We start from the raw sequence: 26,386 nt of genomic DNA on the forward strand, positions 1-26,386 counted from the left end.
TCACTTTTCGGTACTGCCGGTGGTCAAACTTTCACTTTTCTTTTTCTGCAACTGAAATGAAGAACAAAGCAGGATTAATACCCCTGAGTCACACAGTGCTGCTTTCCACCACTGTTGTGAGTCAAACGCTCATCCCTGCACAAGGCATGTACCACATTTCTTGGGAAATAATAAGCAGCGGCTTGGTACAGGCACCTTTTCATCCAAACATCCCTGGATGTACGTCCTTAGTAAACAGCACTCAATCTTTTTCATCATCTGCTGTGCTAGGCTCTCGGATTATTGACTAACTCCTCTTGTTTCAAGATATTTCTGAATTCAGGCATTTCCTGTTTTCCTAAGACCTCTTGTGCCAATACACCATAATTAAAGCTCCATCAGTTTGTATAAAATTTCTGTTTTGACTGCTTCTATAAACCAGAAGTAAAATCTCAGCTCAACTTGAAAGAAGAATAAGACTCAGAAACTCTGGCAGTCATATTTGAGTTCTTCTTCCTTCCTTTGATAAAAGCTCCACTGTAAAGTGAAGAAAAAAAGACTTTCTTCTCCTTTGTAACTTAGTGCCCTCAAAGCACATTCTCTTTGATTAACCAGACTTAGTATTTGTGCTGCTCCAAAGCACTTGGGAGGAGGTGGGAAAGGTGCACCAGAAAGCTACTATTCCCCTCATCCAGCCGGGGATGATCAAGTGAATGAACCTTCATTTCCAGCCTATCAAAACAATATCAGTACAACTAATGCTCCAGGGCACCTCCCCATTTATTTTAATGACAGAGTGACTGATCGTACCCTGTCTACATGATAAATTTGTTCATGTCAGAAAACCCCTACACTGTGATGCCACTTGGGCAGGTTTTGTAAAGAAGCACTTGAAGAGGCGTGCCAGAAAGGCGTGCAGGCCCAGTGTCACAGGCTGCAGGGCGCTGCGGGAGCCGGGCCAGCACGCCGGCTGCTGCACTGTGGGTGTGGGGCACCTGCTCCCAGGGCCTGGCCTCAGTCTCTGCCCTGGCAGGCAATGCCACAGCAGCCGTGGCTGGAGACAGCAAACATGGTTACATCTATATCCTATGTCCCCTAAGCCTTACATGTCACAATGAGAGTCCTCTGTAAATGGAGGACCCCATTCAGCCTGGGCTATAAAATGTCCTAATTGGTTGTGTGTCTAATCCTACTGGGTGCTGTGTGTGTGAGAATAATTCCTCATAAAATTTCAGGCGCATCCTTGATGATAGATATGTCAGTGGAAGTTTCTTCCTATAAAAGAAACTTATGCATTGGTGGTGCAGTGCCTTGAGCTGCCCAACCCCAGGACATTTTGCTGCAGTCTAGCCCAGGCTTACTCCTTCCCTGGGGGGAGTGTAATTCCTTCCTGGGAGAGGTGTTTACTGCCACACTCCCCTTAGGTGGTTATCTCTGGGTTTAGTCTCCAGATCCCCCTCAAGCAAGCAGCTCCCCTCCTGGGACCGTGCTTGTGTGGTGTCTGGTGGACTCTGCAAGGGCCTGTTCTTGCCCACGCTTACTGCTTCTGGTACATGCCTTTCTCCAGACAAGTGTAATCAATGTGTTTTTCATTATATCGATTATGCCATAAGCATTCCTACTGTTTTGGAATTAAACTGCTATTACATTATAATGTTTGACTTAATCATAACATCCGCTTTATCAATAAGATATTTAGAGCTTACCTCTTTCATAGCATCATCTATCTGTTTTAATTCCTCATAGCGGTCCCTGGATTCCCAAAGGGGCTGGAGCATCACCTCCTCCACTTCTGGAAATAGCTAGGTGAAAACAAGAGAGAGAATAGCCACATTTCCTTTTGTATTTGTTCACCTGTACGTGCTAGAAATGGTCTGAAAGGCAGAGTGTGAACTGTACATCCCCCTTTCCCTGGCAAACTTAACGTCTGTTGGAGCAATCGCTGAAGCTCTGCATGCCCCCACTTCTCCTTCTGGCCTTGGGTGACTTACCTTTGTTACTGTTTCAAACATGGGGATGAGAACGAACTTCAGGAAGCCGATCTGTGCTGTTGGCTTGGTCACTTTGTCACGGTCCATGAACGGTGCCACTGGAAGCCCCTCAGATTTTTCTCGGTCGCTCTGAAACAAATCCCGAGTCAACAAATATTAATCTTGGCTAGAAGCCTGTGAGGAGAGTAACATACCAAGTAGATCACTAGCTAAAGAGTAGCAGCGTTCAGATACAGGTCTCAGTGGTGTCTGAAGACAGCACAGAATAGCAATATGCTTCCCTCAGGTCAACGTGTCCTGCTTTGTTGAGAGCAAGCATCTGAATAAAGAGAACTCTCTTCAGTAACATCTGCACAGTACTGGCATGAACACGTTCACCTCCAGGCTTACAGGACCATAAGGCCACCTGGTTCCCTTTGCAAAGCCATGGGACTTGTGAGGAAAATATTCCTGAGCATTCAGAAAGGTGGTAATGGCTTTTGCTGCTCTGGAAGAAGGAATAGGTCTTTGGTTTCCTCATCATTCTCCAGAGAGTGATTATTTTCAGGTATTCAACCAGAAATTACATCTCTTTCTTTACTAATGATTAAAACCAGTTCTGGCTAGCTGGGTCAATGAAGAACAGTTCCATTGACTGCAATGAGTTTACCAAGCTGCTACTTGACCACATAACTCACTGTTTCTATGCGGGTTCATGTGCAAGGAGGTCACAGAGTGTGTGCAAAAACGATATTCTGTGGCAGACTTTCTCTCTCAGGTATTGGGTCTTGCAGCACACAGTGCTTTTGCTGGGTGGCCAAAACAGCAAGGCACACAGATACTGTCATTTTGAATAACAAGCTGCAGATGCAATGAGCAAGGAGTGTTTCTGACACATCATCCAGGGTGTCTGTCTCCTGTGAGGAGCCCTCCTCAGCACGCACCCTTGTCAGTGTATAGAAAAAACACACATGAAAGCTCTGGCATCTCCTCCTCAGAGCACTGCAGCTGTGTGTTTCTTGAGATCCCACTACTGCAGCACACACACACTGTTCAGGAGCCCATGTGCTGGAGGCAGCTGAAGGCTGCTTTTCCACAGATCCTTTTTAAGCAATCAGAAACTGATTCCCAGTTCAGCTGGGAATCCAGTAAGGAGCAATGGTCAGGGAGCTTAAAGTCTGACTTTGCACACCTCAGCAAGTTGTCTGCTTTCTCTTTAAGGAAACATTCACACAGAGTGAAAATTATCTAAACTAGTTGCTGTGTGATATTTGATATCATTTACTTGACAACTTTCTCTTGCCCTTTTGACTCAAAAATGATTTATATGTCAAATGAACTTGCAAGGCAGCCATTTTACAGAGAACAAGATTCAGTCTTGCTAGCATTAGGATTTTGAGGTTGCTACTGTCTTTCAGCTCCAAGTTACAGTCAATTGCATTCACTTGCTTTCTGAACAGCTTTTCTTGCTGACATCCTTCTCCTGCTTTCTGTAAAAGAAGCCTTTCCATCCTAGAGCTAGACTGGGCTGTCAGACAGCAGAGCACCTGTAGCTAAGGTGGGATTCAGGAAGAGCAGCAATCTGTGCAACTGCATCTCTCCCTCATTCTTACCTGCATAAAATATTCTTCTAGTAAGCAATCTACCCAGGGCTCTGCTACTTCCATCGGGCGGACTTCATTGGAGATATCACAGCATTTTATCAGGACCATCTTCAGCTGAAAGAGGATAATACTTCAACACTGCAGTCATACTGCCAGCCCTTTTCCCCCTATCCAGAACCTGTGTCTTTGCAGTGCAATGGGAGGCAATGCTTTCAAACAGATTAAATCAGAGGTCTTAAATGATCTGGATTCTTTTCCACTCTCTCAGTTACCTTGTGTAAATCACTTATCCCCTCTCTGCCTCTGTTTCCCTGTCTGTAGCACTGGGATGTGTCACAGTGGGACATGCACTTATCTGCTGCATGAAGATATTCAACCACAAATGACCATGAAGTTGTTTGTAGAGCACTCAGAGGCAGCTGGGAAGAGGTTTCCCTGGATGTCAAAGATGACTGGATTAGGAAGTAGAGGATACTTGTTGATACTTTTTGCCCCATAGTGATGGACAATAAGAATTTGTATCCTGACAGGATAAATAAATTTTTTCTTGATGGGACACCAAGATTTCTAAAGCTGGAATAATCTATTTTATATAGAACACTTCCAAATTTTAGATCTTCTTGGTGGGGCAGAGGATGCAGAAAGGATTAGTTCTTGATAATGTATATTGAATCTTGTTTTTTAAACAAACGAATGTGAATCTACAAGCTTTCACACTCTGCACAGGAAAATAATAATTACAAAAAATCCTTACACAGGTCATGTGTTCTTCATTGGAGTAATCAAAATTTTCCATTTTTTCCTTGAAAGAGTCCAGTATTTCTGCATGTCTCGCCATGTCTGTAGCCAGGATTAACGTAATTATCCCCTAGCAAAGAAAACATGTTCACATATTAACTTGTCATTCTTTACAACGTCTACTATTGCAGAGCAAAGTGGGGTCTTTCTTACACACAAAAAGTCTCGGATACCTTGCATTGTTCACACTGAAAGGGGAAGTTTCTGACTTGAAACTGCCAAGCAAACTGGAAGAGGGTTATAAAGAATTCATAGTATATGAAGATCATGATTGGATCTGTAATACTCATGTAATATTCAAGAGACGTTGAGGTTTTTCCTTTCCAGTTGACTAATTGTGGAAAAACAAACTGTACAACAGGATTTTAAAAGTCACGCTGTTTGCCAAGATCCACTTTTGGCTCCTTGGAAAGCACTATAGGTTTTGCTTCTGACTCTTAGTGGCCCTAGGAAGAGACAAAGATCAGTAGATGTGGATGCCCTCTGTTCTCATCCTCCTTGGATTCAGGGCCTTGAAATACCCAGATGCAGCCAGTGTGTTAGGAGCTCTGTATCTGCCTGCTAGGCAGAGTTTACGATGGTAAAACGTGGTTAATTTAAAGTTGTGGGTTTTCATACAGATCTATCCATTTTGGGCCCATGCCTACTTCACATACACTGGCAGAATCAATAACTCCAACCTTGAGTTACTGGTATCTGAGCCCTTATATTGGTCTGCATTTTCATTTGTTGTGTAAGGAAGGTGTAACCTGGAAACTAAGACCAGATTTTGGCCCCTAGTGCTCTAATGGGAATGGTAGCATTGTTCACTGTCTCGGAGATAACTGTGGTAACTCCCAGTCCACCAGAGCCTCTTCAACAGTACCAGTACTCTGCTGTTGTAAATCTTTTCCCACTTTGAAGCCCCTCTTAAAATTAATACAACATTCCCTTAAAGCATAAACTTCTGCCATGAGAGCTTAATCCTTTCCCAGTCAGAGCTAATTGGTTTCTTCAATAATAAAAATATCTACCCCCCAAAAATGTCTTGGGCTTTAATAGTCAGGATGTACTCATTATTTCTCAGCAAGACATTCCAGGGAGTGCTGCTGTGGAAATTTTCCAAGAATCCCTCTTGGATCCTTGCAGTGTGAGGGGCTTTTTCAGTCCTAGCCTCTAGGGAGAATGAATCATTCGCATTGTACAGCGGGGAAGTCTGTTGGTGCTTACATCTTCAGGAACAGTTTGTACGACATAGATGGGAGCAGCGTTCATACCTGTCTTATCTGTTTGAATTGCTCCTGGTTGACGTTGGAGAAAATGTTGTATTCTGGCTGGGAAACGATCTGGAAAGCCACAGCACAGTGGTGGTTCTCCAGTGGGGAGATGTCATTGTAGCGCACTGCAAGCTCGGTTCGTGCATTTATCTGATAGCTGATGTGAAGAAAAACAGTGAGAACTCCTGCAGACACACACCAGCTGCTCCAACCCATGCTGCTTACTTTTATTTACATTCTTTTCAATACTTATTCAATTAGCTGCAGTTTGTTTTTCCATTGTTAATATGAAATCAGACTTTTAGAGAAGATGATAGATATTACTTTAATATAATCTCAGGCACTATTTCCCTGTAGGGTTTGGTTTGGTTTGGTTTTGGTTTGTTTTCCAAATTTTACCAACTCTCTGTAGCTTAAAATGACATAGAACAAACACAGAAGGAACTATCTGGGCTTCATTCAGCCCTCACTAATGTCAACCAAGAGATTCTCACTGATCCCAGTTACAATTGGGTTCTGCCCTTGTTTAATGAATGGCCGCAAATAAATTAGATTCTCTTTCTCTCTCTTTTTCACACACACATACATGCACACTAAAGTGTCCATGGGTCAGCCATTCTAATTTCTTCACAGGATAATAAATAGAATAATATACACTTCATGATTTATAATTATGAAATAATGAGTAAGTTGAATCACCTTTTGCCTTTCGGTGTAATTATTCCATGTCAGTCAATGAAGCTATAATAATTTATGCCCTCTCCCTCAGCTCTAAAACATTTTACCTTGTTTTCACAGGAGTGGCGAAAAATGTTGGAATAGAAATCTGAAAAAGCATTTTCCTTACAGAGCCAAGGACAGCTGGCAACCTCAACCCAGATCTGAGTTTTCTGCATGAAGCTCTGCCTTGGCCCACGTGTGAGTGAACAGCAGGGCCTTTGGGGAAGGTCGTGGCCAGCTCAAGCTGTGCAAAGGAAAACCTGATCTACCAAAAATGCCAGCTGGTATTACCTTCCCAAGAAATTTTAAAGGAAGAGAAAGCAAGAGACAGACTTACGTGTTGTTATAGCCAGGATGGTCCAAGTCATGGCATACTGCTGCAGTCATGAGAATCAAGATGTCAATTTGCGAGAATTTCTCCTGTAAAATACAAAATATTAATGTACCATTACTATTTCTACTTCCCCTATCCTCATAAATGAAAAGAAGTGAAAAGACCACCCACATTTACTTTTTAGAGAAATGCAAATCTGAGCAAAATGAAATCTTTTTCCATAGATTAATTTACTTCAGTCAAGAAAGATAATTCTGCCTTCCCTTCCAGTAAAAATGACTCAGATTTGCCTTTGTTTCATTAAATAACAGCAGCTCAGAGGAAGCAATTTGCTTGAAACTTGCTATTACTGCAGGGATCATATAAAAACACTGAGATATTAGTACAGTCTCTTACAAGTCATTTGAGCATCCTGATTAGTTAAGGGAGGGCTGGAAGATAGCTCAGTTGCCATTGCATTCTGCATTAACTAAAGTTATGAAAAGAGTGAGAAAAATTAAGTGTTGCATTCCCACAGCTTCTGAATAGGATGAATCTCCATTAAAACAAGTTTTTCTTCTTAATTTTGTCTGCTTGAAAATAGACTTAAGCCAGTAACTGAGATGTTTAACTATGGAGAAGAAAGGGTTTTTTTAACTGAATAAAATCTGGTTTGTACAGAAATAAAATTAATACATAAACATAGGTTCTCCAGACAATGAAAAGAAATTATGCCTATAGTTTTGCACAAAGTACAGGTCAAATGTGAATCTCGCATTCAGCACATGCAAGGCATTATTTGCAGTAGCTCACCCAGGTGAAAGGACACATGTGGAGAAAACCTCTTGTGGGAACATTTTGTGTCACAGATGAAGACCGTATCCACAGACTGTAATCCAGAATCCAGTAGGCTTTTGGATCTGATTCATAGATGTTTCATGCTATCAGAGTGCCAACAGATCTTCACTATACAAACTGGGGGTATCCAGGAGATGAAGGTATCGTCCCACAGCCTCAGAAAGCTGTGCAGGTACTTGAGGTCTGGGATGGGGTGGTTGAGTGGGGAGCCAGAGGTGGAAATGCAACACCTCTCCTGCTCCCCTCAGGGACTGAACAAGTGCAGCTACTGCAAAGCTCATCATTTGCTAGCAAGCTGGTGGCTTGTTTTGCAAGAAAAGAGGCACAGGTGTCGTGGTGCTCAGTGGGAGGAACATGTGCCCCATGATGGAAATGGAGTGACACTATTGAGGTGGGGAGGCATACCTGGAGGCTGCAGAGTGAGATCATGCTGTACATCATCTGGGTCACGCAGAAGCAGTGCCGGAAATTATGAAAAGGATTGTTTCTGTAATTGTCATGAATACACAGCTGCAGAGAGAGGGAATGAAGCAGTCAGAGACAGGAGAGCTCTTTAGAAAAACATGGTTACATATGCTTCCCAGCCTCCCTGGAAGCACGATGTATCCCTACAGGAGTCCTATGGAGTCTAGTATTATTTTCTACCGGGACAGAGTGACAGCACAAGACCCTCTGACACTCTCTGCCTTCCTGAGGAAGGGTGGGAGATTACTACCTTTCAAGAATTTGTCAGCAGATAAAGCTCGTAGCAACTTCTCTCTCATACCAGCTAGCAATGGGTAAACATCCCAGCACAGCTGCAGATGCACCTCAGTCTTGAGAGAGGACTCTGTGCTCTCATTCTGAATTTGTATTTCAAACCATGAGGTGGTTAAACGATGACTTTGGGGTGTGTAAAGAACTGAAAGCACATCCCCGTTCCTCTTTCTTGCTGAATGCAAATTGCAGCTTTGAAATCATCAAAGCTGAAATGTAGATGTTATTCCATTTGCAAATGCTCAGAGGTGGCACTTCGGTAGGTGTTGCTTGGCAAAGTGAAGATGTGAATGCACGTGCACTAGCATACCTGTGTGGATTTCCTACGCTAGGCAGCATGGGAGAGATTTACCCCTATAGGCACATGGGGCTGATTTTTGTGTGTTTTAACTTCCCACAGATCCTGGCTGTGTGCCCTCATTACAAATGCAAGCTAAAGCTTGTTTTTCCATGTGTCCTTGCTACTGTCAGCTAGGCTGGCTGAGTGAAGCTGGCACAGCTGGGTTAACACATGCCTTGGTCATTCTTCCAATGATCTTCCAACTGGTATCCTGTCCTGTACAAAACAGCCAAGCACCAGCAGCACTGCCGGACTCCCTTCTGCTGAATCCCCTGTAGCCTGGACCCTAGAGAGCCCTTATGCACATGCTTCAGTTACTGAGCCTGAATTAATGACATGGACAGAATTTGTGTTCCCTTCTCCAGCTAAATAGTGAATTTACTTCAAGGGTCCTCATGCTCCATCAGGATCAAACCCTTCAACCTAGGACCTGGCTTCTAGGAAACCTCACAGCTCTGGATGAGCTCAAGAGAACTGTGGGTTTTCAATGCTTATTCAATATTTGGGGGCTTCATCACAAAACCTGTTCAGATTATTCTGCAGCAAGGCCTTTAGAAATACATTACATTATTTTAAAATGAATAACTAATGACACAGCATGGTTGACAGCCAGGCTCAAAGGTGGTGGGCAGTATCTCACAGCCTCCACATGGACACCATGGTCACGCCCAGGCACCATACAACACTGCACAGATGTAATGTATACATCCAGCAGTGGAGCCCAGAGCATCCCAGGGGACTCCTGACTCAGAGCACTGAAGGGCTGGAGTGACTGTGTTGTATTAGTCATCCTTTCCTCCCCTTTCTGGAACATTTGTGTAGACAGTGGATGTGGGAGCAAGAAAGCAAGCATATGCATGAGGTAGCTTTTTCTCACCCACTTAAATTCAAACTGGTGCCCATGCTGTGCCTGGGGAAGTATCATAGTTTGCAGCAGCGTCCTTGGAGCTTTTAAAAATCATCTTTCTTTCTGTGAAGCTAGTGTTTAAGAAAGGAAATCTCACCCTGTCTTACCTTTGTAGAAAATGCATAATAAACTCCCCTTGTTGCTCAGAATGAGGCGTAGATGCTAGTGGTAACAAATTACTTGGAGATACAAGCTAACAGGAAGCTGCCTGCAGTAATGCATGTGGGTGGTGTGTTGATGTGTGTTGACATACCACCTTGTTTCCCATGTTTTCAGGCTGTGAGACAGGAGGAGGAAATTTTCTGTTTTATCTACTCTGTGCTAGCCTTGGTTGTATTGGGTTTCATCCCATCCCTTCTGTTCAGCTGCTTTGTAAGGTCAACAATACTGAGCTTTTCATCTGCCTTCTTTGGGGAGAGATTTCCTAGGTCTCTGTCATTTTTTATATCTCCTTTAATTTAGTCATACCATTTTTCTAAAAAGACTTAACCAGTCCTAGGCACAAATTCCAGGTAAGCCTTATGTCTTCTATGGAGACATGGCAGTGTCAGTCCATTTTGTCCCCTACCCCAGTCTCTGATCAGCCTAATGCCTTGTTAGCGTCAGCTGCAGCAGCACACCAAGCAGTGACAGTCGCTGCCCTGTGTGCGCTGGTGCCCAGGTGCTTTTCGCTCTTGCTGCACTTCATGATATAATGAATCCAGTGTTTTGCTTTGTCTTTTCTAGCCACCTTCTAAATTTGTGGAATTTGTTCAGGCCTTTCTGGGAGTCTACGTCAGTCATGTAAAATAATTCCCTCTATTCTGTCCATACTCTTCAGGTAATTAGAAGAGATAAGTGAGATATTCATTCCTTGCTACAGGAATTGTATGAAACATCTGTATAATGAACTTTACATCATGATGTTTTTACTGTTTCAATCAATTTTTCAGGTAGAGATGTAAGTTTTGCTAACCATAATTCTTCAGGTTATCCTTAGCTCCTTTTTAAACAATGGGTAAAATATTTACTGTTCTACTGTTCTCCAGGAAAATGATGGGTTTTTCTAAGAAAGCCAATATATCCTTTAGCTTTTTAACAAATTCTTTCTTATCATCTCCCTTGGACCTGACAACATACTGATTTTAAATACTCCAGTGTTTCTTCTTTAGACATCTTAGTTTTGATATCATCTCATCTTTATCATGTCTGGCATCTCTGCAACATGCTCAACAATAAAAGCCAAGGCAAAGAAAATTATTTAACTTCTCAGCAATTCCTTTTCCTTCCTGCCTTGCTTTTTTGCTCCCTGTGATTTAGCACATCTAATGATTATTGCACATACTGGCTTTTTTTAAGCCGTATCTGAAGACGCTTGTCTCCATTTACATTAGGTATCAAGAGCATTCACCAGAAATGAACTGCTCTCAGTAACAGAAAGCTCAGCAAACAAATGTAAAACAGTTAAAAAAATGTAATCTGCTACCACAAGAATGCAAACTTTTGCTGAATTACTTAAATGATAAGATTTTGTATAGACTGACTGCTTTCAGTGGGATGACTCATGTGAGTCCAGTTAATTCCATGACTAAATGTTTTGTTTATTGATTTTTGAATTTGAAAAAGTGCAAATATCAGTAATTTGAAATACTTACCAACCACCTCTTTAATGTGATAGGATTGATGTTGAAGTCTTTTACCAACCCAAGATCATGGTACATATGTTCCAAGCAACTCAGCATCTGCAGCCAGGAACAGTTAGGTTACTAGCTTGGTAAATATCAACCTTACTTTATGATACATTGCAGAGTGAATTTCCTCTTTGCAAGCATCAAATAATTGCAGAGCCCTCTTGTTAAGATGAAAGAAAGATGTTCAAAGATTGCATGATTAAAGACAGTGCAAGAGGGGAGACAGAGAGGTTTTGAGAGCTTTTTGAAGTAGACATTGCTGTTGACTTCATAGGTTTTGTGCAGGGCTTTGATTCACACCAGCTCTCTTTAGTAATTGTGATTCCTGCGTACCATAGCAATTGCTTCTCACAAAAAAGTATTGCTATTTTTCTAATTCAGGTGGGATATGTTCTAACGCTCAATGAAATCAGTGGGAGTTCTTCCACTGATTCCAAAGGCTCTAGCTGTACAGAAATAGATCAGGCCCTAGCAGTATAGAAAATGGAAAATAGGAAATCCTTAAAGAAATGTTTATTCTAGATATATGTCAATATTTTTCTTTATGACTTCTTGTGAGTTCCTAAATCCACTCTCTTAACTCAAATTTCTTGAACAAGAAAAGATCTCCCATTATAACACTACAGAATTGGAGCAGGTCTGTGACCATCCACTCCTGTAAACTGTAACTACGAATCCCTGTAGCAGCTGAAATGCAAAGGCAGGCTGCTCTTTTGGGACAACATCTGCTTTGTAGGAAGGGGGATGCAGGTAGTTAGCACTACCATTCCTGGTTAATCTTCTGTGTTTCAAAATATTGCAAAAGAAAGGTGGTGACGATCTTATGTGTCTGGGCACTTAACAGCTGCCCCTGGTCAGAAATGAACAGACTTCCACGAGTTCAGGAGTTTATGTATCTGCATTCCCATTTCTGAAGGCAAAATCTGCAGGGGATGAAATGTAGCCATTATATTAGCAGATGCAGTTCTTTCTTAGACTGTAGACTGATCCAGGAGTTTTAACATGATGAGTGTAATGCCACAAATATGGCCTTGGAAACATTTTTAGTTAGGTTTCTGTTATTTAGGCTTTTAAAAACTCTCCAGAAAAATGATTTAATCTAATGAAACTTTATATTTATCCAGGGAATATGCATAGTTCATGCAGTAACAAGGGGGCTGGTTTTGAGTCATCCAAACAGGAAGAGAGGAGACTTTCCTGCAAGACTTGAGGGACAATGTAATGAGTCAAATTGTGCTCAGATCACAAGGCCAGCATTTTGCTGTAAATCACCTTGTCTTGTTCCTAGTCTCTGAAGTACCATATACATTTTGCAATAGTTTCAGAAAGACTTTCTGAGACAATAACTTCATCCAGGAGGGCTGAATTATCCTCAGAAATGCCTGTCTCCCTCCAGCTGTTGCCAAGAGAGCTTTGGGTGAGTGGCAGGGCAACTCTGAGTCCCAGAGCTCCTGCCCCTGAGCACAGGAGGATCTGAGATAGTCTTAGCTTTCTTGGCCAACAGCAAAAGCTTGAACATTGGACTCTTCTAAGGCTTGAAAGTGAGTGGGCATTTGAGAAAGAGCTTGCTGCGTGGCTGTGTTTACTGAGATGCCACAAAGCACAACGTTATTAATTTGCTTACAGAAGACTATGGTTTATAACCTGCCTGCCCCACATTGAGCACGTGGGCAAACATTTGTTGCTAAACAAGCATTGACAGGATTGAAATATTCTCTGTAAACATAAACCAAAGCTAAAAGGGTGAGATAAACCCATATGGTGCTCGGCTCACCAGAGTTTGTGCAGTAGCTTATTTCTGAGCAGCACTCCTCCATGCAGGGCATGTCTAGTCTCTGCACCCTCTTGTTAGCCTCGTTCATGCCACCAGATAGTGTTTCCTAGTACTCCGAATGAGTTACTGTGCTAAAATACTATGCCTCAGCACACAAGAATCTGTAGATAATGGTTTTTGTCTCTCTCTGTTCTTTCTTAATAGTCAGAACAACAATGAGCCAACAGTGTTATGGTCCACCTGGGAGGTCGTAATCCTCTTTTTCTGTAAAGACCTGACAGGCACTCAAAAGCTGGGGGCAAGCCACTTTGTCTGAGCAGTTGTATGGCCACAGTACAGAGAAAAGGGGCTGGAGAGGAAGCAGGAACTGCAGAGCACCGGCCTCAGCTTGGCACGGACCGCACAAGGGAAACTCTGCCAGCCTGTGTGAATGGGAGATGGACCTGAAGCCACCAGAAAGTCCTTCTGTTACTCTACCAACCAGATTAAATATCCTGAAGGAAATATGCTGTTACTGTGGCTGGGGTATGGGGTATTTTTCCTTATCATGCTGATCTACAGGTGCTGAGCCAGAATGACTCTTGTATGTGCAACATCTGATTGGGAAGGTAATTAAGGTGATTGCTGCTGAGGGTGCTGCTAGAACCACCCATTCCTTCCCTTGGGAAAAATCCAACACTAGAATCCTGGTTTAGTCCTCTTCTCTCCCTTACATTTTTCCTAGGTGAGATTTGCTCTTATTTGCTGAATCTAGTTTTGCATTATATTATAAACTGCCCATTACAGAAATATCCTTCTCCTTCAAGTTTCTACAGAGGTTTACACATGGGCCTTCCACAACCTTCTACGATACAAGCGATGAACAATGAATAACACTAATAGCAATAAGAAAAATAGCAATAGCAATAAGAAAAGTAAGAAAATGAAGCAATAAGAAAATATTAATAGGCTGTGCATGCAGTTTTGCAACCTCTCCAGGATACACTGCAGACAAAACATTGCCTAAAAGGGTGTGAATCAATGCACACACCTCTGCCTGGCTTCACGCCACAGCATGCTGCTGTATTGATTTAAGTGGAGTTATTGATAATGTGCTTAAGCATACACTTTGCTAGAGATTGATTTGTTCAGCTAAAATGTCATGGGAGAACTCATGTGGCAGTAATGATAGTACACCTGTTGTTGTGGGACATTACTAGGAAGAGATTAAACAAAAAATAAAGAGGAATCAGGATATGATAATCAGCATAATCTATCTGGCATCTGTTAGGAAAAAGTTCTGATGTGATCAGAATCACAGAATCACAGAATCACAGAATCACAGAATCACAGAATCACAGAATCACAGAATCACAGAATCACAGAATCACAGAATCACAGAATCACAGAATCACAGAATCACAGAATCACAGAATCACAGAATCACAGAATCACAGAATCACAGAATCACAGAATCACAGAATCACAGAATCACAGAATCACAGAATCACAGAATCACAGAATCACAGAATCACAGAATCACAGAATCACAGAATCACAGAATCACAGAATCACAGAATCACAGAATCACAGAATCACAGAATCACAGAATCACAGAATCACAGAATCACAGAATCACAGAATCACAGAATCACAGAATCACAGAATCACAGAATCACAGAATCACAGAATCACAGAATCACAGAATCACAGAATCACAGAATCACAGAATCACAGAATCACAGAATCACAGAATCACAGAATCACAGAATCACAGAATCACAGAATCACAGAATCACAGAATCACAGAATCACAGAATCACAGAATCACAGAATCACAGAATCACAGAATCACAGAATCACAGAATCAGCAGGAAAAATGAAAATAAAAAAAGTATAGAGTAAGGGGCAGAGAAGCGGAAAAAACCCCTACAGACCATCTCAAAGGGCTCTTCAGGCCTTGTTTGCTCTCAGAAAGAGTGCTAACCCAGTTAACATGGCATCCTTACCTCATTGGGCTCCCACAGCCAGACGTCAAAGGTTGGTTTCCGAAGTGCTTCAATGGTCTCCTGGGACAGCATGTACTGCAGACAAAAGGGCAGTCAGCATAATTAAGGGTCCCCCAGACTGGCATGAGACCTGCTATTGGCATGTCCTTGGAACTCCCTGGGTTCCATTCATGCAGAGTTTAGCTATATTTCCCAATGAGAGAACAACTGATCTCTCCCTCTGCCTGCCTAGCTCTCCCCACCAGCTGCTCATGGTCATGCCAGGATGCCCATGCCTAGCAGGCAGCAAGCCCCCAGGCAGCTCGGAGCCTGCCATGGCGCCAGCTGGGAGGCTGCTGATCAGTGGAGATCCCTGCAGAGCAGGGAGGTGGAGGGTTTACAGGAAAAGGGAGGAGAGCAGGGGTATTATGGATGAGGATGTGGGTAAATCCAGCGTGGGAATATAAAGGGCACAGATCCGTCCCTGGCTGCACTGGTTCTGCTACTTGCAGAGCATCAGCAACATTCAGTGCAGCCAGTCATGGCTGGATGGTGTGATGTGTCTATGCTTACAGTGCTAAATTAGCCTGTGGGCATGATATATTTACTTTCAGATGATTTATGCTCTCATTTTGAGTATTTTTTCAAGAACACACACATTTTCAAATTGGTTGTCAGCCTGTAAGATTCAAGTGATTTTTTTATCATTACACTCAGAGGCTTAAAACAAAATCAAGCTCGTCAGCCAGTTAGTTTTGTATACAAAATGAAAGAAAGGAATGTGGAGGGTTAAAAGACCAGGGGAGGTCTGGACTCTACCAATCCATCTTTTCAAGACCCCATTGATCAAAGTCTTTCTGGGACACAAAAACCTTGTAGCTTCTATTGGCCCATTTGCCATGGCTGTTTCTAATTAATTTGGGCTTACTGTACTGAGCAGGTGAATGAAACTATCTGCGCCATCAAATTGTTGATACTTAATCCAAGGAAGAATAACACTAAAAGATTAATTTTCCTCCTTGAGAAGGCAACGATATCTGCATATATAATATACATTGAATATGATGTTCTACAAGAACTGAATTAGCAGTACAGATTTGTTATTTGGTAACAGTGTTGCAATGACATCTTCTTTCAGCGTGCTCCCAACTTCCCAGCCTCACTGACACCGGACAAATCCGGCACCTGACAACTGATAACAAATTTCGCAAATCTCTCAAACAGAACCCAAACTCCAAAAACCAAAACTCCTGTGAGCTTTGGTCTAGGGATAACACAGAAATACAGACTACCAGTTTACTCTGCAGTCAGTCAGAACAACCCCTCATAGCACTTGTTGCATAGCAGTACATCAAAGTTTGATCTGACATATGTACTTATCAAGGGAAAAACTGGTTTAGAACTGATACTTTTTGCCAAAACATGTTAGTGTCAGAAGCACAAGGCTCTTGGGCAAAAGTTAATTAAAAGAAATGTAAGTCTCATGATGTCTGCTTCAGAGACCTGGAGATCACATTTGCAAGGCTGTGCAGAATACACAGCAGAAGTTATAATTTGTTGCTCTGTAAGGCTCTGAAGACAAATATGCAAGGATGCATGTCTATATCATATACCTGCACCACACAGGACCACATGGACTTCAGAGTGGCTGAGCCAGCTTTGATGTGTGCAAGCAAATGCCCACTGGTAAACTGATTTGCACGTGTGAACTGGTGTTTTGTCAAGATGTGAGCTGGGCACTGAGCAGACATAACCTGGTAGCTTTGAATAATTCCCGTGGGCAAAGACTGCTGGTGCTAGGACCAAACATCCTGTGTGCTTCATGGTTTTAGGTTCATTCATCACTGTGGATTTGTACTTGTACTTGCCCAGTAGACATTTTTCTTCAAGCATTACTGTTTTCTCTAGCAAATACACTAACTCATTTTCACAGGGACAATGAATCATTCTGGAGAGAATCCAATGTCGCACTTTCTCGTTGTTTCCCTAGGTGAAGCATCCCTGTAAATTACTTTTCAAATTAAAAAATAATCCATTAGGAGAAAACAGGCAGTATCACTATTTTCAATTAGAATATGTTATAGGCTGTTTTTGATTGTTGGCTATGGGCATGGAGAATAAACAAATATGACTAGACAAAAGAGCATTAAATGTTGACAAATGCGAAATGTTCATTAACATTTCAAACACTAATGAGCTTTCAAGTATTAAAGACTACCGAGGATCCAAGTTTAAGTCACTGCAGGAAATGACAGCTTTTTCCATTGGCCTCCAGGGATTTTGGATAAGGCCCTGGATTTAGAATAACTAGGAGATAGATGGCTGGGGAGTTGTGCATTGTAAACCAGCGCTTGTCAGGACGGCAAGTGTGTGGTAGGATTCTGGGAAGAGCAAACATTGTGTGGTACCTTTGGGTAGGATGGTACATCCCGCCGGGGAGTTGGCCTCTTGTTTTCATCCAAAAAGCTGTACTTGCAGGGACAGTTAGTCCTGAAACAAAATATTCAGCTTTCAACATTGTGGGAACAGAACAACAGTGACTCAATAAATGCCAGGAGTACTCTGGTCTCTCAGTAAGCATCGCTCGGAGAATTACCCCACTCCTCAGCCTCTTCCTTTCTAATGTGGTGTTGCTCAGATGTTTTAGAAGTGTGATCCTCTTCAGGATTTTCTCCCCCTGTGCAACACCCCTGTCACCCCTTCTCCATCTATTTGAATTCAAGTGAGGAGCATCTGTCTTCAGACAAGAATCCATGGATACCCAATCACTTCAATTTAAACCAAGTAACTTTCCTTTCAGCTGGCAGCTTGCTGTCCATGGCAGGTCTAGTTGTTCAAGGGTGGCAGAGCTCTGCCAGGGGCCACGCTGGGTATGGACACTGGCATGCCTGTGCTTATTTACTAGTAGGCACTTGCTGAGCCCATGGCTTATTGCAGCCCAGCTCCAGGCCTCGTAAAAGCTTGGGTAAGACCATCCAATTTGATGGCATGACCATCTTGCCTGCTGCTCTTCAGGCAGGACAACAGCAGTGAGGCACAGGCTCGGCAGATGTAGTCTGCTTGGCTCCCTGGTCCTGAAGGAAGGGAACCGCTGCCAGCAATTACAGGGAATTAACACTTGCCTTGTTATTAACAGCACCACCCACTGCCAGTTACCTACTCTTCCTTCCTCTGCGTGTGGAGGAGCCAAGCTGATGCTATCCCAACTGAGCAGAGGACTATGATGGTGGAAGGTGCACACCAGCCTTTGCAGAATGCCTAAGTTCCTGCATTGCAGTGTGAGGGCAGTTTCTTGCCTTACAGCTGTGGGGGACACAATAAAACTAAGAGCTCTGTGGTATCACCCATGTCAATTGCGATACTTTAACTCAACATGTGTTTCCCAGGTAGCTGGTCACATGGACTTTAATAACTCTCATGTGAGGATGATCTGTTTGCATTTTGCATTTATCCCTGTAGTCCTCACAACTGGATTATCCTGTCTCATTTTTCAAGCCCCCTGCAAAATGAACATAAAAGAAACCCCCTAAAAGAAGCCAAACAAAGTATTCCATTAACTTTCTTTGTCCCTTTTAAAATAAAATTCATATATTCTGTGCTGCATCTCTGTTTAGTGCTTCTCTTCTCTTCTCTTCTCTTCTCTTCTCTTCTCTTCTCTTCTCTTCTCTTCTCTTCTCTTCTCTTCTCTTCTCTGTTGGGAATTGGTCTGGGTCTCGCCTCTTTTCTCCTGTTAACACTGATGTTTGTTATCATTTCTGATGGTGTCGTCTGAATCCTGTGAAAGTGATGTCATCTTATAGTTCATGGTGGTCAGTTGGCTTCAACCAACTGCCTTTTCCTGCCCTGTATAAGGAGATTCTCAGTTGGTGAAAAGCTGTCTTAATTGTTTCTAAAGCTGTCTCCTCAAAACTCCACTGTGAGGGGTATTAGTAGGATAAAAATAGTGAGATTGGGGCATTCCTTGCCCTAATTGGAGCTGCCTGCCAGGGTTAGCTGAGGTTCAGCCAACTAGCTGTAATTCCCAGCTGTAGTAAGACAGTGAAGCCTTCATCCTACCATGCTGGGAAACACACCAGAGCCAAGATGCATCAGACCTTTACAAATGTAAAACTGTATCTGCAAATGATCATGATTTTAAATGACACTATAATGTTATTAGCATCTGCCAGTGGTGAGTGTGAAAAGCAGACTGGCAAAAACGGCAATTTGAGGGGATGCAGGCAGAGCTGCTTTGCTCTTCTGGAGAGGAGAGGAGAGGAGAGGAGAGGAGAAGAGAGATGCACAATCCACTCTGTGTGGTGACTTTTATAAACCTAGCTGTTCACCTTTACTCTGTCATTTGGTAATGTAACAGCAAATGTAAGAATATGTAAACATACAAGAATACAACTGTGTACACCTGCGCTAGAGGAGAGGAGAGGAGAGATGCACAATCCACTCTGTGTGGTGACTTTTATAAACCTAGCTGTTCACCTTTACTCTGTCATTTGGTAATGTAACAGCAAATGTAAGAATATGTAAACATACAAGAATACAACTGTGTACACCATGATATTACTGAAGGAATATACACACCCACACATTCTTATATACATTCATTAACTTTAGATGTGATCTCTAATTGCATCTGTAACACATTATCTAGCAAATGACATTGCACAAGGGATGACAAGTCTAAATAGGAGCAAAACCATTTCCACTTTTGGGGGGATGTCTCTGTTCCCCCCACAACATGCACGTATCTCACGCCAATGGGAGAGGGCTTGCTCAGCTGCTCTGGGGTGAAGCAGCCCTAGGCTGGTGTCACCGTGGGCTAATGGCATGGCTCCTGTGGAGCTGCAGTCACTCAGAAATAGAGAAACAACTACTTATTCCTCAGCAGCTCCAAATGTGGTCCTTAATGGCCATCCACCAAGGAGCATCCTCTCCTCACTCTTATAACAAAAAGAGGTGACTTGTAACCACCCCTGGTTATACAGCAACCTGGCCACATTAGCCAGACCCAAACCCTTAGAGTACAGATAGTCACGGGCAGAATTCTGTGCAAGGTGGAGGAGCTTTCATGCAGCTGGGAGGAGAAACACCCACCTCAAGGCAACTAAGAAGAGCTGCACCAGGCAACTGCCACATGGATATGGCACAAAGGGATGCTAAGCAGAACAAGTTAGGCTCCTGCTTTAGCAAAAGCAGCTGTGCAGTGTGAGCTCAGAGCAAGTTAACCTGGGCATCTGTACCCAGCACTGCCTGCTGCTGAGCGCTGCACTGGTTTTTACCACAGCTTCCCAGCATGATGCTCCATGCTGGTCTCTGGCTTTTGGCGGCTGTCAGATCTCACTACAAGCCCTCGGTGAAGATTACACCTCAGCTGGAGCTGGCTGCACTGGGCAGACATAGCACTCCTCATTCCTGTTTTTCTTGTTAACAGGTTGCTGTTTATACTACAAAATATAGATTGTAAGGTGACAAAATCTGTGACAGGAATGAGTCATGGCTGCTGCTGGGACAGTCTCGTACTTCCTGATGTCTGTGGTGGCAACTGGGTGAATGTGAAGTTGACATAACTTCTTTTTTTGGTTTTAATTCCTTATCTGCCTGTGCATCACTATGCTCATAATTGCAGCTCTGCCATCTCCCTACAACTGTTGAGGAAAAGTAAAGACACATGCACGGGCACACACGTTATTCGCATCACACCCAGAACAAATCAGCGTACATGTTTTTGCGTTTGCTGCCAACTTGAGCTCTGATTTTTCTAATGAGATTTCCTCACACACCTGAACAAGAAATTATGCAAGTCACAGGGAAAAATGCAATCCATCCTACTGGTATAAATCTGGAGAAGATCTGAGGTTAATAATGTTACTCAGCATTTATGCTACAATCACAGCTGACTTTGGCCTTACACTTAATAGGAATGTATTAACGCTGCGCCTCCTGACATATCTGGATAGCAAAATTTATAAATGTGAGTGATTATAAAGCCTAATTCTTTTAGCAAACCTCCCATTGCCCTCAATAGGAAATAGCTTTGATTAAATTTGACCCCAAATGAAGAAAAAGAGAGAGGCTGTCAAGATAGCATAGTTACATTTGCTGAGAAAAACCCCTTCACCCACACTTTGAGCAACACAGTATATCCCTCTTCAGTAACCTTCCCAGAAGTGTTGGTAATCTCACAGTGATGATTTGTTTGTCCTAATGGGGTATTTCAGTGACACAGAGGACAGAGTTTCCCACTGAGACCACGTACCGTGCAAAATGCAAATTTTTCTGCTGTTGTTTTAATTACAGCGAAACCAAGCTTCACAATCACAGTGAGCCCTTGAATTAGAAAGTAAATTCCCAATTTCTTGCTGAATTTGAAATGGATATTTTATAATAGCAAGAGATCATCATTAGAAGAGTTGCTACTTTTTTTTTTTGTTATTTTTCCAGAATATATTGGAGCTGATTTGAGTATTAGCTTCTTCCCCACCAAATGCCGTACTATGTAGAAGTTTTTTTCCCATTCCCTCTCTCCCAGTAAATCTGGATGAAAAATTCTCATTCTGTACAGTGAAAAATAACTCTCTGCTGCAAGACTTTTTTCTCTGTTCCCATGGTCTGGGCTGTTTTAACTGATGAATGACTATAGTTCTTCAAACGTTAAATTAAAGCCACTGTCCTTAATGGTTATTGGTTTCCTTGCTCCTTTACTCAAACACCCAGAAGGTAACTCAATTCTGCAGAAATTTGCAACCAGATGCTTATATCTTTGGTTAGGTCCAAAGCAGAACTTACCTGCTGCTTCTTGCTGCCATTTCCTCCCTCATCTTTTTAATGTCGCTCTTGCATTTCTCAATCTCTACTACTTTCAGGCCTTCCACTGTCAACAAAGGAAAACAACAGGGGTGTTACCATGGCGAAAGTCGAAGGATCTCGTTTCACAATTGTGCAAAATAAAAAGGGCTTTAACAGTGGGGTTATCCAGTCAGCCAGCAAGCTCTTACAGTCTGCCCCGGTTCTCACATATGCAGGTGCTGCCAAAGCGATATATCTTGAAAACCCATAGGAATTCTCTGCTGCCAATTTTAGATAATAGCTACAGTATTTTAATTCACAGAACGGCTATAATGTCTCAGCTTTTCCACGATTGTTAGCAGCAGTCAGCTGTTCTGGTGCCTTCACTTCTCTGCTGTAGAACAGGAATCAAAGGAAATCCTGAGCAAAAAAAATCCCTCCCGTGATGGGATGATAAACACAGCTAGGCAAACACATCCCAGTAGGATTAGAATTCCCATTAAGATAAAAGGTTTTAATTTGAAAGTTCATGCAGAGCATTAAGGAGCTCTGAGAGGCATTGCTAGCTACAGAGCAGCCAAAGTGAGAATGCAGGAGAGAGAAAGAGAAACATTGAAAAGTTTTGCTGGAACAATTGATTTAATTTTTTTTTAAGTATTGAAGATCTGTCACTTCTTTTTGCCAATCAATTTTGTAATCAAAGGTTATTTCTGCATGCGTCACAGAAAATCCTATATTCCCCTTCTGTATGTAATTATGAGAGCCATAAGGCAAAAAGTTTGATTGCCTGTTTATGCAGCAATGCACTTCATTCCACGTAGCTGTGAGAACCTAACGCAGTGCAAGTAGGAGAATATTCTCCCTTTTCTTTCCCTCTCATTGAACTATCAGCATGCTCAAGGACATAATATAGCACCATTTATTAAGTACATGTCATTCACATGCAATCATTTCACAGCTCATTTGTTTACTGAACTCATTGTTTGCATGGACAAGCTGTGGTTCAGGGAACTCGAGGGAATGCACAATAGTACAATCAGTATTCAGTCACTTTCCTAGAAAATAATAGTAAAAATCAGACTTATCTGGAGGGTAGCATGTAAGTGATAAAAAACTACCTTGGAAGGGCATAACTCTGTAGACAAGCAGAGACCTCAGTTTTGTTTTCTTTGTGCTAGTGACCACAAAGATCGCTGTTGGAACTGGGAAAGGGAAAAGCCAGAGAGGTATAGGAACCCAGTCAAAAATGCCACATATTAGGAGAGGAAAGAGAAAGGTTTTGATTTATGCTTGATTACAGGGATACCCTCCACTTAAAAATCCCATTTCCAGATTAATGGTTTTTTGTCTAGCATTGTTATAAGCAATTTCTTTGGGGGATATGATTGTGATGATACAGGCAAGATGCTGTCCTGCTTATTCAATATCTTCATTCTGGATATCTGGCTGTACTCGTTTGGGTACTTGATTCAACTGCTGATGATCAGCTGCAGCTGACCTGTAGGCCCTGTGCTGCTATATTCCACTCTGGTGCATTGATCCAGGAGAAGTTCATGGCTAGTCCATTTGCCAAACTGTCTAAATGGTGGCCAGTGTCTATTTGAAGCAGCAGGAGCAAAGCAGAGTTATCAGACCGACAGGGTAATGCAGCCGGCAACTGCAGAGAGAAGAGGAGTTATGGTGCAAAATGGCAGCCTTGAGCATTTTTTTGTTATGTATCTCTCTAGTTTTCTTCCAAAACCTCACCAGGGGAGCAGAGAATCTACATAATTATTTTCTTAAGGTAGATGTGAGATGCTTACAAATTGTAAAGGGTTTTTGCCAGCTTCCTTATTCATGTGTGGGCTGCTGTGCAAACACTGGAGCAGAGTAAGTCAAGCTACAGGACAAAGCATTCCCAGTGCTTGCCCTGTATGGATGCATTTTCCAAGGGGAAGCCAGAAGTTTTAGATGGGATTTAAAAATCAGTTACAAAATTTGGCTCCTTCAAAACACATCTCTGTGATGCGGTCTCTAGACAGTACAGGGAAGGAAGCTGAGAACATTTTATGTGAGGTGCAGATGTAGCGCTGTCATGAGCACTTATCCCCACACACATGTTCCCCCTGGGGAAGAAATCCTGGAGATCACACATGAAAAGTGGTGGAAAAGGGATTTCCAAAAGAGGTAGGAGAAAATGCAAAACAAAAGCACAATTCTCTTCACATTTGTCTTGCAAATGATAAATGGTCTTGTCATGTGCACTGATTAAGGGTCCATTATATTATCCTGCAGCAAGAAGTACCTTCTGAAAAGACCCTGTGCTGTCTAAAGAAATCCCTGGGCTGAATCCAGCACCGAAACACAGCTCTTAAAGCAACTCCTTGGAGCCCCGCTTGAGTACGGAGGCTGGACACTCCCTTTCTCTCACCGTTTTGCTTTTTAAACATGAAAGCCTGGGATTATTTCAAAATGTTACAGTTTTGGCTCTGTTGCAAATTCTAGAAGTCCAGTTTTGAGCAGATGGGTGTACTTGTAGACAGGCAACCCAGGGAGCTCCTTCCCACAGGCTGAGGCTGCTGGAGACGGAATCACGAGCGCTCAGGCAGAATGGCAGCACATTGCTACATCTGCTGCTATTTCCATCAGTGGTGAGACCCACTTACAGAAAGAACCCTTGTCTGGGGACCAGTGAATTCAGTCCACCTGCACAGCATAGCACGGCTGCTCTGGGTAGGCTGCCTTCCCTAAACCAGCAATAAAGTGCCAGCGAGTGCAAGCACACAACTCTTCCCCGCTGGCAGTGGCATGCAAACCTTCGTTATCTCCCTCCACTGCTGCGGGCTGCCAGTGCTGAAAGGCAGCGTGTGTGCAGGGTACAGCCAGGGATCCCAGAGGGTCATCAGGGGAGCAGTGGCCAAAAACAGCCCCTAGCTGGCTGGGATAGTTGCTCGCCTGTGCTGCCAAGGGGATAGGAAGAGCCACAGGAACACTTGCCTCATTTGATCCAGTCCATGGCGCTTAGCCCTGGGGACTGGAGTTGGTCAAAAGTTTCACAGGAAATGCAGAGTGACTGAGCTAATTTTTCTTCTTTTTTTTTTTTTTTTTTTCTTTTGGACAAAAGAATAAATCAGTGAAGCCTTGGGAAAAACGGCAGCCAAGCAGACAGGGAGGGAGGAACTGCTACCCGGGCTCCTTGCAGAGGTCTGTGCTGGGAGTAGGCACGCCGCAGGGTGCCCCCTCCGCGGATGTCGCCGGAGGGCTCCCACTTCATCAGGAGCCTGTGGCTGGGTGGCCTCAGGGAGAAGTTCCCTTGCAGCTGCTCTTTGAATAAAGACATTTTTTCCTCTCCCTGCTGACAAAGGCATCAGTCTCACTAAGCAGCTGCAGGGTCAAGGTAGTCTCTGGTCAGGGGAAATTTCAAGAAAACAACTTCTTCTATGAACCAGAAACTTTTTTTTCTAACCAGCTCTAGTGAGAAAGTTCTTTCTACAGCTGTAGTGCTGGGGAAGACTCTGCCTGCTCCTTACTTCAATGCTGTGTATTGCTGAGGATGTGGCTTTTGGTGGTTCAAACAGTGCTGGGTGACAGTGCTTTGTTCATACCCCTTCCCTGCCTTTCCAGGACCTGTGTTCTGTCTAATATACTGAAAAACAACAAGTCAGATGCTGCGCGGGGGAAAAAAAATCCCCTCAAACCAGAAAAGGAGCTCTTTGACCATATGGACTTAACTTGGTTGTTGCACAGTAACTGAATACGGGTGTGTTACTCTTAACACACTGGATCATAGAATCATAGAATGGTTTGGGTTGGAAGGGACCTTAAAGACCATCCAGTTTCAACCCCCCTGCCATCAGCAGGGACACCTTCCACTAGACCAGGTTGCTCAAAGCCTCATCCAGCCTGGCCTTAAACACTTCCAGGGAGGGGGCATCCACAGCTTCTCTGGGCAACCTGTTCCAGTGTCTGACCACCCTCACAGTGAAGAATTTCTTCCTTATATCTAATCTAAACCTCCCCTCTTTCAACTTAAACCCATTTCCCCTTCTTTTGTCATTAACTGCCCTTGAAAAATGTCCCTCTCCAGCTTTTTTGTAGGTCCCCTACAACATGCGAGGAAATTGATGCTACCTAATAGTCTGCCAGGCAATATGGCCAGTGAGGGGTGAACCCCTCTGTTTGCAGCCCAGAAATCTCTGCCTCACGAGACAACCAGATGTACCCTCTGGCTGCATTGCAGCACATGCCTGTTTATGGATGTTCATGGGTTTGTGATCCACGTACAGCGTGCTGTGGGGAAAGGCCTCCCCCCATGATGGGCCCTTTCCCCTGGGAGGAGGCGTGCGCCATGACAGTGGGCAGAAACACAGTCAGGTCTCAGTGCTGGCGCTGGCCTTGGCTGGCAGGGAGGCCTCACCTGACCGCTTAATAGGCATTAAATACCTTTCTGACAGGAGAAAGTCTCTCTGCCAGACAACGTGCTTGACCTGTGCGAGTACCAGGCTTAAAACAGACGGGAGGCAGCTGCGTTACCCTCCTTTAATTAACTGCAACACGTGGCAGCGAGCGCCAGGCCCCGGGCGTGTTGAGGGGGGTGTTTTGCAGGGAGCGCTGGCGCGGAGGTGGGGGGTCACCGCTGGCTGCAGGGAAGGTGATGGGGTGATGGGGCATGGCGGGCTGTGGGAAGGCAGGCTGGGGGGCTTGGAGATGGGGGA

The 26,386-nt window shown here is 43.3% G+C and overlaps 1 protein-coding gene across 1 annotated transcript in view; it reads right to left on the reverse strand.

Moving 5' to 3' along the window:
• Positions 1 to 26,386, reverse strand: part of PDE9A (phosphodiesterase 9A) — a 27,988-nt gene continuing 1,602 nt past the window's right edge. Inside the window, exons 4-15 of the mRNA XM_010165595.2 lie at positions 21,693 to 21,777; positions 17,321 to 17,402; positions 14,934 to 15,008; positions 11,136 to 11,222; positions 7,904 to 8,008; positions 6,665 to 6,747; positions 5,608 to 5,764; positions 4,308 to 4,421; positions 3,563 to 3,667; positions 1,971 to 2,099; positions 1,686 to 1,781; positions 1 to 51 (exon numbers count right to left, since the gene is read on the reverse strand). Coding sequence (XP_010163897.1) covers positions 1 to 51; positions 1,686 to 1,781; positions 1,971 to 2,099; positions 3,563 to 3,667; positions 4,308 to 4,421; positions 5,608 to 5,764; positions 6,665 to 6,747; positions 7,904 to 8,008; positions 11,136 to 11,222; positions 14,934 to 15,008; positions 17,321 to 17,402; positions 21,693 to 21,777 — 1,169 coding nt within the window. The remainder of the gene's footprint in view (positions 52 to 1,685; positions 1,782 to 1,970; positions 2,100 to 3,562; positions 3,668 to 4,307; positions 4,422 to 5,607; positions 5,765 to 6,664; positions 6,748 to 7,903; positions 8,009 to 11,135; positions 11,223 to 14,933; positions 15,009 to 17,320; positions 17,403 to 21,692; positions 21,778 to 26,386) is intronic.

This window comes from Antrostomus carolinensis, unplaced genomic scaffold, assembly GCF_000700745.2.
Source record: "Antrostomus carolinensis isolate BGI_N321 unplaced genomic scaffold, ASM70074v2 scaffold27373, whole genome shotgun sequence".
NCBI classification, from domain to species: Eukaryota; Metazoa; Chordata; class Aves; order Caprimulgiformes; family Caprimulgidae; genus Antrostomus; species Antrostomus carolinensis.